This window comes from Truncatella angustata, assembly GCF_020726525.1.
Source record: "Truncatella angustata strain MPI-SDFR-AT-0073 chromosome Unknown BKA67scaffold_5, whole genome shotgun sequence".
NCBI lineage: Eukaryota > Fungi > Ascomycota > Sordariomycetes > Amphisphaeriales > Sporocadaceae > Truncatella > Truncatella angustata.
Window position 1 is genome coordinate 1,960,240 of NW_025763385.1, and position 15,556 is coordinate 1,975,795.

Here is a 15,556-nt window from a genome sequence, read left to right on the forward strand (position 1 = left end):
GCGAATTCCTTATTTGGGCTCCCGGCCACCACGCAGATCTCACCACTTACCTCAGCATATGTGCGAAATGCAAACAATCCTGTATATTTCAGTCAGACGGATTATGCAATTCCATACTCCGTGGAGTCGCCGAAATGTGTTCCAACTCTACTATCATGTACATACACCACTGCACTATTAACGTCGCACAAAGCGTGGCCGACGTGATAAGCCCTTCGCCGGTACTCTTCGGCGCCGCACGCCGTCATGCATCGCGCGCATATGGTAGATCAGAGATCAGCTCGTGGTTTCAGTAGTGTCTTGGTTGTGTTCTCAAAAGGAGCACACAATATCTCAACAATATGCTTTGAACTTACGACTTGAATTCTGCAACATCTACGTTCGTTTTCCAAAGCCAAAACAACACGACCAAACACGATGGGATCAACATTAGAGACTCATATGGAACGAGTAGATGTCGTTGTCGTGGGCGCCGGTAAGAGGGCATCTTTCTTACATCTGTCAACCCGTCCTGCCCTATGACGGCACATGCTAAACCAGACAAAATAGGTTGGAATGGATTAATATCTGCCAAGACATATCTAGACTTCAGGCCGTCTGCCAGCCTGGTCATCATCGATGAGAACGTCACCGTCGGGGGAGTCTGGAGCGCCGAGAAGATATACCCATCACTATATGCGCAGATTAAATACGGCCTATTCGAATACTCTTTCTATCCCATGCGGAATGAGGGTATCACCGAGGATGGCTACATCTCGGGAGACACCATCCATCGATACCTAAACGACTTTGCTTTGGACTTTGATCTCATGCGAAGAATCCGTCTGAAGACTACCGTCACCAACGTCTCTCGAACCACATGGGGTGGATGGCGCCTTGAACTTGCAGGAAAGGCCCCGGTCGAATGTACCAAGCTCATTTACGCTTCGGGAGCCACGTCGCACCCTGTCGTTCCCACTTGGCCAAAGGTGAATTTCAACTCGCCTATTATCCACTCCGCAGAGACAGGAAAACATCTCAAGGCGCTTGAAAATATCAAGTCGGCTACTGTCGTGGGAGGAGCAAAATCTTCCTACGACACAGTATTTCTCCTGTTAAAAGCAGGCAAGAAAGTCGACTGGATCATCCGGGAAGATGGGTCTGGTCCGCTGGCTATAATGCCACCCACGCTGCTCGGGATAGCTAACACGATGGATGTTGTGACGACCCGATTTGTCGCCCTAATGGGATCTAGCATTATGAGCACCGATGGTGCCGGCCACCAATTCATACAGAGAACATACCTAGGACAGTTCATTGCTTGGCTGTTCTGGATTATCGTGAACTGGATCGCTGACAGGCATGCCGGATACTCCAAGTCGGAAAATGCCAAGAAGCTAAGACCAGGGCCGGAAGGCAATGGGTACGTTCATCTTAAACCCTGAAGCTCCAAAGTTAAGCCTTCTTGGCTAATGGTTCATCATCAGGATCTACTGGGCCAATGCTGGGCTAGGCGCTGCTAGTGTTCCCCTCTTCTGGAAGACTTTCCACGCTGGCAATTGCACAGTTCATAGAACGGATATCGACTCGCTTGGCGATAACAACACTGTTACTCTCAAGGACAAGACACGGTACCAGACTGATTTCATGATTCTCTGTACAGGATTCGACAAGTCATTCCAGGTCTTCAGCGAGCAGCTGCAGCAAGAATGTGGATTTCTACCCAACCCAGCGGAGCAGGGCAAATGGGCAGAACTCGATGCCAGGGCCGAGGAGACGGTGGATGAATTATTGCCAGCCCTCAGAGTTTCTCCGTTCGGTCGATCCAAAAGATTCGAGAGAGAAGAGACGGCTGGAGGCCGCAAGCTACTGCATGGGCCCAGTCGTCATTATCGGAGGCTGATCGTCCCCTCGTTAGCTGCGAAGGGCGACAGGTCTGTGTTCTTCCCAGGATTCATCCACACAATCTATACGCCCATGGTATCCGAGGTCCAGGCCTTATGGGGCGTTGCGTTCTTGATGGGCTTGCATGACCTGCCCTCACAGCAGAAGATGGAACAGGAAGTGGCGGAATGGAATGCCTGGTCTCGTAAACGTTACGTGGCACAGGGTAAGAAACATGCATATGCTATTTACGACTTCCTTCCTGTAAGTGATGACTGGGGTGGTCCGCAAGGATGATTTTGGTCTTAGAACAAGCACTAACGACATTCCTGCAGTACATCGACACGTTGCTCAGGGATCTTGGAGTGAACCCTGACCGCAAAAAGTTCTCCTTGACCAGTCTGTTCACGCCAGCGTATCCAAGCGAGTACAGGGGAATAGCCAATGAGTTTCGCAGGGCCATGGCGAAAAAGCACAGGCTCACGATGCCTGCAGCTGACGGCCCGTCGCCTGGAGCTATCCCGGTGGGGACGCCAGATTCGCGTACAAAGGCAGTCCAGGCTTCAGACGAAGTTGTTGACGAACATGCCAAGGCAGCCGTTGCTGGGAACAGCATCACAACCGGTATTTCTTTAGAAAAGGGCCATCTGTGGTCTATTAAGTCGCTTGGGTTTGCCACCACGGGAAACGCTTGAGTGTGCTTAGAAGAGAGAAGGATTAATCATGAGGGCGACCAAGCGTATAGATTTAATTAAAGTTCCATATCCACACACACCTAGGCTAAGGATATGCGGGGACTGCTAGATTTGTGCGGTCTAGGCTGCTGACAGCTCCAATATAGCAAGGACCTTTGATGATGACATGGGACCTGCAGCACAAAAACCTGGATGGTATTGGCTCGGATACGTATCCGTGCTCTTTGCGCGCGCATGGATTGATTCCTGCGCCTGTGTAGTTGTACAACGCGATTGGTTACCAATGTCCAACAGACAGTACTACCTTATTCAGCGTCAGCATCCAAACAGCCGCCCACTACCTAAGATTGAAGCATGCATTCGCTTACAATATATCTAAGTAGGTTGCATTCTGAATCGTGTGTAAAGCTTGTCCCACGAGTCGCTGCCAGGGCTTTGGGTGTCTTGTACTGTCTTGACTGCTTTGAATGGCGTCGCGATCAGTTCAGTTGCCATGCATTCGGTTGCGTTGCGATTATTTTATTTGTATTAGCGTGGTGCTTACCCCACTGTGATTTTCCACGCCTCATACCAGCATGTCAGCTGCATGGCACTATTTCATAATCGTTGCTGACCGTATGAATTTGGGCCGCATGACCAGCAGACTCACGTTAGCCGTGTGAGCCACTGTCTAGAGAAGTCAGCTATTCTTCCATACACCTATACCCCGGGCCGCCCCGCTAGTTTGCCACCGGTCGATCGCGATCTTCGGTCTGCTGATCTTTCTCGATATTGCTATTTGTAATCGACCGCAAATGGAAAGTTACAGGCTGCTTCAGAGGTCTCCGCCGTCCGACTCAACTCAGAGTTATGAGGACCAAGACGAGGACCCAAACAACACCACCGCCCCTATTACCACCCACACTCGGTCTCCTCCCGCCCCGGAGCCGAAGAATTCGGCCTCAAAACGCCTTGCCTGTGACCAATGCCGTCACCGCAAAGTAAAATGCAACAAGGAGTATCCAACATGTAGCAGATGCGCCAAGGTGGACATCGCGTGCGCCTATTCTACACGCAAAAAGACGTCGCCTGAGAAGATGGACCTGTCTTATTTTCTCCTGACGTTGAATAGCCGACTTGGTGGGTACTTCCTGACCTTCGTAAGGCTTTGAATAATGACACTATATCACCGGTGCTCTTTCTCTTTCTCTTTCCCCATTTCTCGCTGACATGCTATGGTGCCATCCTAGAACAAGCAGAGGCTCAGCTGGCCTTCAGTCCCCCGTCGAAGCAGGATGGGGGGCAGCCAGGCGGCTCTCTTTTACCCAGCCTCGGTAAAGATGAGGATATGGCGACGGCAGCATCACTGGGGTCATCGTCATTATCAGAAAAGGTGTCAAGTAACGTGTCAATGACGCCAAAACCAGTTGAAAACAATGACCCTTTTTCTGAAACAATCATGGTCACAGAGTCAGCTGAAGAATGGTAGGGCCAAACTCCCATGCCTGGTAATCATTCGTCTCCGCGTAGCTAACATGGTTTTTCATGACACAAGGTTCAATAACATGGAAGACGGTGGTGCTGATTTCCACTTCGAGACATTTGCGCCCACCATGGGAAACGACCTCGTACTGGCGCAGTCTGTCCCGGACGCAAATCAGGGGTTCGATTTCGACCCTATGGTATTTGACACGACACCGTCGTCCGCCAGCAGTAGCGGTGGGCTGAACCTGTCGCCTAGTCTAGTACAAGGCTTGTATGTTCTCTCTCGTCTCTGAATGCGTATATATGGTTTGATTGGGGCCGTCTTACTGACAGACAGCTGTGAAGTTATGATCGGTTCTTTGACGTTTTCCACCCCATCATGCCCATAATTAATCGGACCCGGTTTCAGGCCGAGATGTCGGAGCCATCGCCCTCAATCGAAGTGCAGGTTTTGTCCCACGCCATCGCTGTGCTGGGCACGCTCTCGGTGCCTGAACTGCGTCCCTACGCTGACTATTACTACGAGCACGCGCGCAGTCTCCTGGAATTGTGCGAGAGGCAGGAGGGCGGCGGTTCTCTGACCAATATTAACACTCTTCAGGCTTGCGTCCTGCTAACTCTGTACGAATTTAAAAGGCCTAACTTTGCTAGGGCCTGGATGACACTCGGCAGGGCAATCCGGCTGGCAAAGATTATGGGCATCGATAAAGCCGGCATCACCCCGGTGGCAGATCAGTGGGGTTTCCGAGGCAGGATGCCAGGTCCCGAGACACCCCCGTCCTCGGAGGAAAAGCGCCGTACATTTTGGGTTCTGTACATATTCGACTCTTTCGCCAGCGTCAGGACGAACTCGAGTTCTGCCTTTGACACACAGGTAAGGCATATACTTGACTGGATCAAGAGTTCGGGGCTGATTCAAATCTGACTCTAGATATCCGTTCCCTTGCCCAGCTGCCGAGAGTATCCGGACTTCAGCACCCCCAGCGACACGATGCCACCGCTGGAGCAGCTCTTCACTTCAGCGACCACGACGCCGCTGTCGTCATTTGCGGCGACAAACGTCATGATCTACCTGTACCAGCGCTGCTTCGGACACGTGCAGTCGTCGGCACAGCAAGGGCTAACGCACGCATTCTGGGAGACGCACTACGACATCGAGAAGGCCATCCATAAGTGCCGGACCAGCATCATGGTGCAACACCTCGCCAAGCACGCAGTCGAGGACCCGCTGTCCCTCACGCTGCGCATCAACCTAAACACGGTTGAGATCAACCTGCAGGAGGCCGCCCTGGCCAGGATCCGCCAGAACCAGCTACCAACTGAGCTGACGGCCGCGGCCACGGCCAAATGTGCGGCCTGTGCGGCTGACACGGTTGAGGCCTTACAGATGGGCCTGCGGCTAAAGGGAAACAAGCTAGAAATGTTCCGCCAACTTGACCAGTTCCTAATCTGGCCCATCACCACGACCATACAGACGTGCTTCCGCTTGCTCTACAACGACCACAGCGGTGCCGGCGGGCGGCCCAGGGATGCCGCGCTTTACGTCAACGCCATCCGCGTCCTCTCTAGCTCCATGCGCGACCTCATCGACCCAGAACACATCGCCCCGGGCTTCCTGGAAAGAGCCGATGAGAAGGTGGCTGAGGCGGAGCAGATGAACGGCTGGCGGCATCAGACTGAGGGTTAGACTGTTCATTTTCCTCCTTATCGTTCTGACACCGTAAAGCTGCCATTGTCAGGTTCAAAGTCCTGGCAATCTGGCAATCGAGTGCTAGCAGGTGGGAGATATAATTAGGATAGTCAGTGCAGACAATGGCCTCCTTCTCCTCCCTTCTTCTATTTGTTTCCCCTCTTTCTTCTGCTTCCCACCATGTTACCAACAAATAAGCCCATATGTTATATAGAGCAAGGGAGAGAGACATATATACAAATAATTTGTTTATACTAAAGAGTATAATTGTGTACATTTTTTTATGCAAGGGAGTTAAGATGAATTTGTGTGACTTGACTCTGTAAGCCTCTTATCTTATCCATTTCTTCGCTCCTACATGAACAGGATGAAGCCTAAATCTAAGTTCCCTTGTGTCTTGGAATATTTTAAATAAGGATTAAGTGATAATCAGCACAGTACAAGTCAAGGAGCCAGTAATCCTTATAAATGAGCAAACCTTAAGAAATTCTGGCTTGCACGAGCTTTTAAGGCATTAAACGGAAAGCCGGTGTATTCACCAGCGAGAGCGAGATTATTGCACTGCGCACCTAAGACACATCTTGATGTCACATTGAACGAGTAGCTCCTATTAATATACTCCAATCATATATTACTCTTTGAGCTACCAAAGTCCATCTATTGCCCTGTAAAGCCTACCACCCGATTGACCGAGTAATGAAGAGAAACAGAAAACAATAATCTGGTACTGCCTATCCATCACTCTCTCTCCCTTCTCGAAAGCAGGAGAAAAGCGTTTGCTCATCTTCTTCTTCTCTTCAATTTCCCCTCACTCAAAACCGGAGCCCGGAACTATTTGCGAGACGCGGATCTCGGCCATGGGGGCACCGGTCTCGTCGTCCTTGGCGAAGCGCTGGCTGCAGGCGAACATCATGTTCTCAAGGGGCTTGTAGACGTCGTGACCGGCCTCGAATCTCATCTGCTCGACTATTTCTTGTCAAATCTTTGGTCGAGGAGAAAAATAGACAAAACTTACCTCCGTAGCCGAAAGGGTTTGTCTTGGCGTTGGGGTCGCCCAGAATCAGTGGCATGGTGTACTCGTTGAGCTCTGTGACGCCGTCGGCGATGAGGCGGATAGATCGTCCCTCTTCGTCCGTAGCGATGGCCGAGACGCTCAGGCGGCCGTGCTGCTTGTCGGCATCGATGCGGAACCAATCGTGGCCGTTGGTTAGTTTGAGGTTGAGCTTGGGCTCGAAGTCGCCCACCGACTCGAGGGTTCCCCAGCTGAGGGGCTGTGTTTTGTTTTGTTTGGTAAACCCATGCTTCATGACAGGGATGGAGGAAAGGAAGGAAATGAAGTGTATGGGGGTGTTGAGGGACGGAGGACAAATGTTCAGGGGCGGAGGGGGATGAGACGACGTACCACGCCGACCAAGGTCGATCCGGTGTAGATGGATCCACACGGAAATTGGCCGCTGAGACCGCACTGCAAGTATGGAGCTGGTTAGACAAAGTCTCTGGGTAGGTTTGGCTTTTTTCAATACCTTGATTCTAATGGCCGGTCTGGTGGTAGGGAAACTCTTGAGGCCAGCCACTGCCGTTGTCTTTCCGTTTACCTGCCCATTTACGGGTTCCTCGGCGGAGATGGAGCCCATTGTAACGATGAGGCTAAGAAGTGATCAAAAGATTATCCAGTAAAGGAGGATAGGTTCTGGCAGATGAAGAGTCCAATTGAGAGATTGAAGTTTTGAGTTGTAGAGGTGACTGGGGAACAGAGATTTAGGCGGATGATGACAATGATAATGTGAAGTGGTGTTTATTGTTGATGCAGATATGAAGAAACCTTTGGATCTCTCTGATGCACTTTTATAGTCATTTATATCAATGAAAAATGTGTATTAGAAAATGTAATTCCATCATACAGCTAACCCCACAATTAACGGAACCAGGGGTGCGGCCCCGCAGAAGGCCGCGAACGAGACGGAGAAGAAAATCGCGGTGGCTCGCTCTCCGCATCACCGAGTGAAAATGCTTGATTTCAAAAGCCAGCGATACATACATCAGGCGCTTTCTTTATAGTTTCCTATTTTATTCTTCTGCATGTGCTTTAAAACTTTCTGCCATGTATTCCCCCGATTATATTTCGCTTGGTAGAAATTTACTTAGTCACCGGTCGCCAAGATGACTTCTGATTTCAAATCTTCCTTTTCTGCAGAGAAGGCCAAGCAGCTATCAGACCCCGACAGCTTGGCATCTTCGGCAGCTTCTTCCAACCCAGACCTGCCATCAAGTATTTTGGAGCAAAAGACATCCAAAAAGGGCATCAATGTAAGTAATCAGTTCTTGGCCGGAAAGGGTTGAAAGAAACGCAGAAAGTCAGGACTTATTTGTTTTGGCCTGGTCTGTGTAGTGGTTCCTCGCCTACTTCGCCGTCATCATATCGGTACTACTGTTTGCACTTGACGCCACCATCGTGAGTAAAATACCTTTGTCCTATTTGAGCTCTTGTTACTGGCTTTGAACTAGTATTTACTCGCTTTAGGTTGCAGTTGTACAACCTCAGGTGCTCGCCGCCTTCGATAATGAGATCGACAAACTGCCATGGATAGGCGTGGCCTTCTCCCTCGGAACCATCGCCATTCTACCTCTGGGAAAAGCCAACGGACTGTTCGACGTCAAATGGCTCTTCATCGCCTCGGTCGCCATCTTCGAGATCGGCAGTATTCTATGCGGTGCCGCCCCCGACATGACGGCCATGATCGTCGGTCGCGCCATCAGCGGCGTCGGCGGCGCGGGAATCTACTGCGGCGGCTTGATCTACATCTCGCTCATAACGGGCGAGCGGGAGCGGCCCCTCTACATGTCAGGCGTCGCCGTCGTTTGGGGCATAGGCTCTGTGCTGGGCCCCCTTATCGGCGGTGCCCTGGCCCAAAGCCACCTGACCTGGCGATGGGCCTTTTACATTAACCCCGTTATCGCCGCGGCGCTCGCACCCATCTTCCTACTGTGCATGCGGAGCCTCGTGCTCGTGGGCGACATGCCCATCTCACTGAAGCTGCGCAACACCGACTGGGCCGCCATCATCGTCTTTTGCGGCGGTTCCGTCGCCTACACTATGGCGCTTACGTTCGGCGGCTCCGTCTACGCCTTCGATAGTGGCAGCATGATTGCCCTCTGGACCGTAACGGGCGTTCTCTTCATCGCCTTCGTCGCCGTCACTATCCTGCACCCGCTCATCTCAGCCGAGAACAGGCTGTACCCGTCGCACTTTATGCGCTCGGTCGAGCTCAACATCTTGCAGCTCCAGATATTCCTGGCAGGCGGCATCATGATGACGACTATATATTATATCCCACTCTTGTTCCAGTTCACGCGTGGTGATGGTGCGTTGCAGGCTGGGGTACGCCTTCTCCCGTTGATTGGAATGGTCGTCTTCTTCTCCATCGCCAACGGGGTCGCTATGCCATACTTTGGTTACCACAAGCCCTGGTACATATTTGGCAATGCCATGGCCCTGACCGGTTCAGTCTTGATGTGTGAGTAATCATGGCAATAACACCGAAGTGCATCACCTAACCTATTATTTTCTGCCAGATACATCAAAAGCAAGCACTCCCACGTCTTCCCTTTATGGATACACCGCTTTGATTGGTATGGGCGTAGGCTCCTCCATCACTGCTGGCTTTGCTGTGGTGCAGGCAATGGTTCTGCCCAATGAGGTCAACAACGCTGTGGGCTTCATGAGCATTGGTAAGCTATGTATCTAAACTTTTGTGTTTTTGTATAACCACAATTCTGTCGCTATGTTGCACAAGAAACTGATGCTCGACTGTAATGTATAACAGGGCAATCCATGGGCCAGATCTCGATCCTCGCCATCGGGGGCACCCTGTTTCAGAACATCGGCTTTCAGAGGCTCGCCGCAATCCTCCCTGACGCTGGACAGGGCGAAACTCTACAGATACTCACGGGTACTAGCAATGTCTACTTCCTCAGCCTGAGCGAGAAGGTGCAGATCACGCTGGTAGAGCAAGTCAGGATCGCTATCACGAATGTCTTTGCGCTCACTGCGGCGGCCTCGGGCATCGGACTAGCTACTTCGCTTTTCTTGACAGTGCGTACTCACTCTCACTGCCGTTTTGTAATTTCATGACGCGATCCCTGACCGATTTTTTAGCACAAGAAACTTTATTCAAAATAACTCGCCAGGTAGGCGACGACGACGCCCAGTGTCATAGTAGTGAGATAACGAAATCCGGAATACGTAGAACGGGTTGTATTTTCTCATGTAGAGAAGGGGTAAGGAGGAGGCAAGTACTCGGCGCCGGCTCTGATAGGAGATAAGGTAGTTGGACTATGATAAAATAGAGGTTTTGGGGGATTATACGGGATATGTACACAAGGTCTATAGATCCAAGAAGCAAGAAGAGGTTCATGCCAGATTCGAGTCAATATTTACTGAAGTTCAGATATCTAGTGGTTCTGATTCTGTCAAATGGATTGTGTCGAGTCTAAAGCTTCAATCTGGTGTAGAAATACCCAGATGTTAGCGGTTCGACACGAGGGGCGAGATTTCAAAAACAGTTATGGCCGGAGAACATGTTACGCAATGACTAGAGGGAGACAGTTGTGATGTCCAGGTAATGCCACCGATAATCTGTGGGGTGTGCTCTCGCAGAAACCCATAGATTTGCGAGTTCTAGTAAGAAGAAACATCATGCTTTCAGTACGCCATATCTTCAATTGGCGTCACGTCGGGTGTTTATCTAATTGTGAGCGGCCCCAGGGCTGAGGGCTGGTCCCCGAGGGCCCCGGAATCCTTCTCGGTCAAAGTTTACCGAGATGTCCGCGTTTACGACAGGGGTTGAGGGGTAAGCCGCAATGCACAGTACTAACGACCCACCGACCGACCCAGCCGACGGACGATTGACAGATTGGAGCCATGGCAACCTATTTTGGACTTTCCACGTGGTTTCATGGTTCTTCGTCTTGTCCTGCATGCGTTGCATCTGAAGCCTCTGGCAGGGGCCACGATTGTAACGCTGTCCTGCAGTCACTATTGGCATCTATTTTGTCGGAGGCCAAGATGTTTCATGCAAAGTACCTACTTCTTAGCATTGCACTATGTAACACTCAATGCAGTTCATATACTCAGCTTCTTTACCTTGCATATGTAAGCAAGGCGGTCTATACAGTCCGGTTCTCACCTACGAGATACTCACCATGTTGTCAATTCAATTGATGCCTTGGAACGACAACGACAACCACGGCCTGTCTATGATATTGCCATTCTCGAGGGCTGGACTGCGGGCGCACATTGTCGGCCGTCATTAATTTTCAGTCTGCTCCGACATCCCGGGTTCAGCTCCTAGTGTGAGGCGTAGTTAACGGAGCTGATCCTTCAGCGCTGGTGGGCCAATCAGATGTCTTGACACACTCCCAACAAGGCAAACGCAGAAGAATGAGCTCGCAGTTCGACCTTTCATGATGGTTTGAAAAGACCGAGTCTTTTGTTATCGCCGCCACAATGCACTCTATCATGCCATGTCGACGCCGGAAAGTGGTTCGTGGTAATTCGAAAAGTAGATGGACATATGAGAATCGAGAAATATAAAGATGCAGATGAATCTTACCATCTTGTACAACTTTTCTTTGCTCACAGACTGCACATCAGGCAGCCTCCTCTTCCTCTCACCTCACAGTCATCATCTCGTCTCGACCAAGCCATTCCAACCTTGTCGTTTCAGAACGCTCAACAGCACAACAATGTCTATCCGGGGAGTTGTCATCCTCGGCTTGGCGGCCACGGCTGCTTCCATGGTCGTTGCTCCTCAAAATGCCCGAGAGTTGATATCAAGCACGTCATCCAGCTCTTGCAGGGTACTTCCTGGCGATGCGCAATGGCCCAAGGTGCAAGAATGGGACACCCTTAACAAGACCATCAACGGGCGTTTAATCGCTTCCGTGCCACTCGCCAGCGTCTGCCACGATGCGCCTTTCAACAAATACAATGCCGAAGCGTGCGCCGCGGTCCAGGCGACGTGGAACGAGACCAAATTATCCCAGTATGTGTCTCATACAGATACTCAGCGCGAGTGAATTTTGTCGTCTAGAACTAATGTCGTATCATAATAGCATCAATCAGCCGTCCGAGTTCTTGAGCATGTACTTTAACAATTACACATGTGACCCCTTTACCCTAAAATCGCAGCCTTGCGAACTTGGCAACTTCGTGAGCTACGTGGTCAATGTTACCGAGGCTGCGGATGTTCAGAAGGCCATTTCCTTTGCCAAGAAGAAAAATGTTCGACTTGTGATCAAGAATACTGGGCATGAGTGAGTTTAGATCTTCACTCCGTTGACCTGAATATCAGATCGAGATAAACCAGCAGATGAAGGGCTAACCCCGAAATTTGCAGCTATCTCGGCAAGTCTACGGGCAAGGGTGGACTTTCGCTCTGGACACACAATTTGAAGTCGACTGAGTACATTCCAAATTACAATAAGTCTTACTACAACGGACCGGCCATCAAGCTCGGAGCCGGCGTTGAAGGGTTCGAAGCTTACGCTGCTGCCAATGCCGCAGGGCACAGCATTGTGGGTGGCTCCTGCCCAACGGTCGGTATCTCCGGAGGCTACAGTCAGGGCGGTGGACACTCGATGCTTTCCAGCTTGTATGGTCTCGCGGCGGACAATGTATTGGAGTGGGAGGTGGTGACCATGGACGGGAAGCACTTGGTGGCCACCCCTGAGAAGAATTCTGATCTCTACTGGGCTATGAGCGGTGGCGGCGGGGGTACCTACGCTGTTGCGCTATCCATGACCTCGCGACTGCATCCTGACCAGTCCTTCGGTGGCGCCTCGGTCATCTTCGACGACTCCAAGGTCGGCAACGATAAATTCTGGGAGGCCGTCACTGCTTTCCACGCCCTGCTCCCCAACTTCGTTGACGCCGGTAACTCGTACACTTACACGCTGACTAATAACGTGTTCCTGTCGTGGGGCATCACCATGCCGGGCGTCACCGACCAGGCCCAGATCGAACAGCTGTTGAAGCCCTTCCTCGACGACCTGACGAGCCGCGGCATCGAGTATCAATATAGCGCGCACGTCTCAAACAGCTACTACGAGCACTTCAGTTACTACCTAGGCCCCCTGCCCGAGGGTTTCGCTGACTACGCGCCGTTCACGGGCAGCCGCATCCTGCCGCGCGCCTTATTCGTCGACCCCAACAAGATCGGCGGCGTCATGCAGGCGATCCGCAACACGACACTGGCCCAGGGATACTCGCCGCTGGCGTGCCAGGCCCTCAACGTGTCTAAGCAACAGCACCAAAGCAACGCCGTGCTGCCCGCGTGGCGTGACGCCCTGGCCATCTGCTTGTTTCCCGGTAATTGGGACCCACAGGCCACACCCGCTCAGATGGCTGCCCGTCAGGACTACGCAGCCAACGTGCTGCAGCCCATGATCGACGCAGCCACGCCCGGTGGCGGCGTCTACCTCAACGAGGCAAATTGGAAGCAGCAGAACTGGCAGAAGGAGTTCTACGGCACCAACTACCAGAAGCTCCTGTCCGTCAAGAACAAGTATGACCCTGAGGCCCTCTTGTACGCCCACACGGCTGTCGGCAGCGAGAAGTGGCAGGAAGATGGCTCCATGAGGCTGTGCCGCGCTTCTTAGCCAAAAGGAACGAGAACAAATCGGCGACTGATTGAGTGGGTGACAGTGGTAGATGCAGTGTAAGCTAGTTGTACTGGAGTGAAGAGTGGTGTGTGATTGATTGGTGGCCGGCTTGGCTTCATTTGGTAGTTGTCTCCTTTCCCCTTTTCTCTCATTATCTTTCCCATAGATTTACCTTTTCTTTTTTAAAAAAAATTTCATGCTTAACAAAAAGATCTTCGAAAGGACACCTTGCAACTGTACCAATCCGAGTTCACAGGAAATATCCCGTTATCTGAAAACCTAGGTTGTCCCAATTATTTCACTTTCCCAGCCAGTCTCGTCAAAGTGCAGACTCAGGAGCGCAGCGTCATCTGGCTGAACAAGCCTGGGGCTCGGTAGCATCAGAATTGATAAAACCTCCTAACACACCTATCCATACAGTCTTCTTGTCTTATCGGCGGTACAGACGTAAACTTTCCAAGGACTCCGGTTCTAGCGGTGTAAGCCTCGGGGTGAAGTCCTCCCCATGAATAGTTTCGCCGCCGCTGCGGTTATCATCACTGTCACCCAATTTGGCCAGCCCCATGAGCACAATTTATCGCCGTCGAGTATGAGGTAGCGATGGATGCTTAAGGTGGGGCGATCTTCCGAGGTGGCCGATATCTGCTACCCTACTCACCTATTTTGTACTGAAGCTCCGCTACGGTCGGCACACCGTATTACAGACGGAGGCCCGCGCGCACTACACCCACGAAAGGGCGGGTCGTCCGCTGCCCTATAGACAAGAGTCCGTGATGCCGAGTTTGCTAAGAGCCATGGTCGTATGTGTTCATAATGCACCAAACTACTGATAATATATCGAACACTCAATTGAAACCGATCAAGTGATGCTTAGCAGGTGACCTTCATGTTCAAAGCGGGGTTTGTCTCTCCTCGATATCTTCTTTCCCGTCGGTTCTAATGCCAGAATCCCATCTCAACAATGTGTTTGTTTTCATAGCGCCTTGAAGCGAGTCTGCGCCCGGAGGAAATCGGGATGGCTTTGAAGTGAGAAGCGGCATGGGTCGGTGGGGCCGGCTTACATATTGCCTTGCAAGCATAACCCTATGACCTTTGAAAAAGGCTTGCGCTAGAGTAGTCGCACGGCGGCACTGCTTGGTTTTGGCGGGCTAAAAGTCTTCGGCGCGTCGCACTTTCCACTTTGAGCTCCTGGGAATTAATTATATCCTAGAAGTGTCGGATCAGTAGTTGGGTAGGTGACCATTAAGTGGACTCCCTGGTGTTGTGTGGTTTGTTCGAGTATAGGATGTACTCTACGTAAGCCAATGCATGTGTGAAACACAGCGTGGGAAAACGCGTGCAAGTGGACGCGACTCAACCCAGCTGATGACTTCTCTGTGGTGCCGGCTTCGCGTCATGATGTGATGCTTAGCTCCGGCCATGGCTACGAGGACGCCAGTCTTATCCGGTCCTGTCTGATGCAAATCCATTGATGCTTGTCACAGTTCAGAGGGATGAGCACTTCTGGGACCCATTGCACGGGGTTTATGGACTGCACGAGTTGCGACAAAGGAGAGGCGCACGTTGCGGCAGCACAAAGGAGGCCACTAGTGTTCCCGTGACGTGGAGCCAAGTGTACGAGCGACTGAAATGCACACGCGCTTGCACGCATCCCCAGTGAGGATCTTAACAACGGGGACTCCCTATGATGGAACACCGTTGGTGTGGCTTTCCCTGTTTCCTCCCACGAGAGTGTTTTCAGTCGGGATTGTGGCATACACCGCCAACTGTTTTCGGCAAGCTGGAGGCTAAGCGCGAGCAGATGATTGAAGACAATACTACATGATCTATATCATCTATATGGCGGTTTATAACTTCCCTAGTTATTGGTGGCAATTCAAGAATGAATTGTGTTCCCATGGGAAAGTTAAGCAAGAGGAGAGGCGTAGAATTTGGCCATTGGTTGAATAGTACCAGTCCGGAAACATATTGGTCGATGGCATGGTCACACAGTCGGCAACTCCTCAGTGTTCGCGAAAACTGAATGACACCTCATGGATTGCTACCAGTGTGCAAGGGATTGCTAGTCATTAAGAAATGATCAATTGAAAATTACCTGGCGTAACCCGTCGCCGAAAATATCCATATATCGCTTCCCCAAATTGATACCGGCTTGAGAGAAAAATTACATTATCTTATAGTG

General features: G+C 51.2%; 5 protein-coding genes across 5 annotated transcripts; 4 read left to right on the top strand and 1 right to left on the bottom strand.

The window, feature by feature from the left end:
* Positions 1-518: 518 nt before the first annotated feature.
* On the top strand, positions 519-2,558 carry BKA67DRAFT_518736 (uncharacterized protein; the record flags this gene model as incomplete). Its single annotated transcript, XM_046098035.1, has 3 exons — positions 519-1,402; positions 1,467-2,127; positions 2,199-2,558. 3 exons carry the CDS (start codon positions 519-521, stop codon positions 2,556-2,558), a joined length of 1,905 nt encoding a protein of 634 aa, XP_045957375.1.
* A 699-nt stretch (positions 2,559-3,257) lies between these two features.
* On the top strand, positions 3,258-5,987 carry BKA67DRAFT_309559 (fungal-specific transcription factor domain-containing protein). Its single transcript, XM_046096135.1, has 5 exons — positions 3,258-3,677; positions 3,788-4,022; positions 4,093-4,293; positions 4,368-4,896; positions 4,954-5,987. The coding sequence occupies exons 1-5, from the start codon at positions 3,353-3,355 to the stop codon at positions 5,707-5,709; spliced, it is 2,046 nt and encodes a 681-aa protein (XP_045957376.1). The 5' UTR covers positions 3,258-3,352; the 3' UTR covers positions 5,710-5,987.
* Positions 5,988-6,298: 311 nt separating this feature from the next.
* BKA67DRAFT_647076 (uncharacterized protein) lies at positions 6,299-7,578 on the bottom strand. Its single transcript, XM_046105937.1, has 4 exons — positions 7,236-7,578; positions 7,115-7,177; positions 6,728-6,983; positions 6,299-6,678 (listed from the first exon to the last, which is right to left on the bottom strand). The coding sequence occupies exons 1-4, from the start codon at positions 7,344-7,346 to the stop codon at positions 6,521-6,523; spliced, it is 588 nt and encodes a 195-aa protein (XP_045957377.1). The 5' UTR covers positions 7,347-7,578; the 3' UTR covers positions 6,299-6,520.
* Positions 7,579-7,709: 131 nt separating this feature from the next.
* Positions 7,710-10,161, top strand: BKA67DRAFT_568601 (major facilitator superfamily domain-containing protein). Its single transcript, XM_046103040.1, has 6 exons — positions 7,710-8,019; positions 8,102-8,164; positions 8,234-9,227; positions 9,286-9,441; positions 9,537-9,805; positions 9,869-10,161. Exons 1-6 carry the CDS (start codon positions 7,873-7,875, stop codon positions 9,890-9,892), a joined length of 1,653 nt encoding a protein of 550 aa, XP_045957378.1. The 5' UTR covers positions 7,710-7,872; the 3' UTR covers positions 9,893-10,161.
* Positions 10,162-11,508: 1,347 nt separating this feature from the next.
* On the top strand, positions 11,509-13,371 carry BKA67DRAFT_593146 (uncharacterized protein; the record flags this gene model as incomplete). Its single annotated transcript, XM_046104912.1, has 3 exons — positions 11,509-11,756; positions 11,827-12,027; positions 12,111-13,371. 3 exons carry the CDS (start codon positions 11,509-11,511, stop codon positions 13,369-13,371), a joined length of 1,710 nt encoding a protein of 569 aa, XP_045957379.1.
* Between the last annotated feature and the right edge of the window lie 2,185 nt (positions 13,372-15,556).

Coding starts and splice junctions, on each gene's coding strand:
- BKA67DRAFT_309559 (XM_046096135.1), top strand. CDS start 3,353: ATGGAAAGTTACAGGCTGCTTCAGAGGTCTCCGCCGTCCGACTCAACT. Junction 3,678..3,787: donor GACGTTGAATAGCCGACTTG/GTGGGTACTTCC, acceptor GTGCCATCCTAG/AACAAGCAGAGGCTCAGCTG. Junction 4,897..4,953: donor GTTCTGCCTTTGACACACAG/GTAAGGCATATA, acceptor ATCTGACTCTAG/ATATCCGTTCCCTTGCCCAG.
- BKA67DRAFT_647076 (XM_046105937.1), bottom strand. CDS start 7,346: ATGGGCTCCATCTCCGCCGAGGAACCCGTAAATGGGCAGGTAAACGGA. Junction 7,178..7,235: donor GACCGGCCATTAGAATCAAG/GTATTGAAAAAA, acceptor CCATACTTGCAG/TGCGGTCTCAGCGGCCAATT. Junction 6,984..7,114: donor GATCGACCTTGGTCGGCGTG/GTACGTCGTCTC, acceptor AACAAAACACAG/CCCCTCAGCTGGGGAACCCT.
- BKA67DRAFT_568601 (XM_046103040.1), top strand. CDS start 7,873: ATGACTTCTGATTTCAAATCTTCCTTTTCTGCAGAGAAGGCCAAGCAG. Junction 8,020..8,101: donor CATCCAAAAAGGGCATCAAT/GTAAGTAATCAG, acceptor TGGTCTGTGTAG/TGGTTCCTCGCCTACTTCGC. Junction 9,806..9,868: donor CTACTTCGCTTTTCTTGACA/GTGCGTACTCAC, acceptor CCGATTTTTTAG/CACAAGAAACTTTATTCAAA.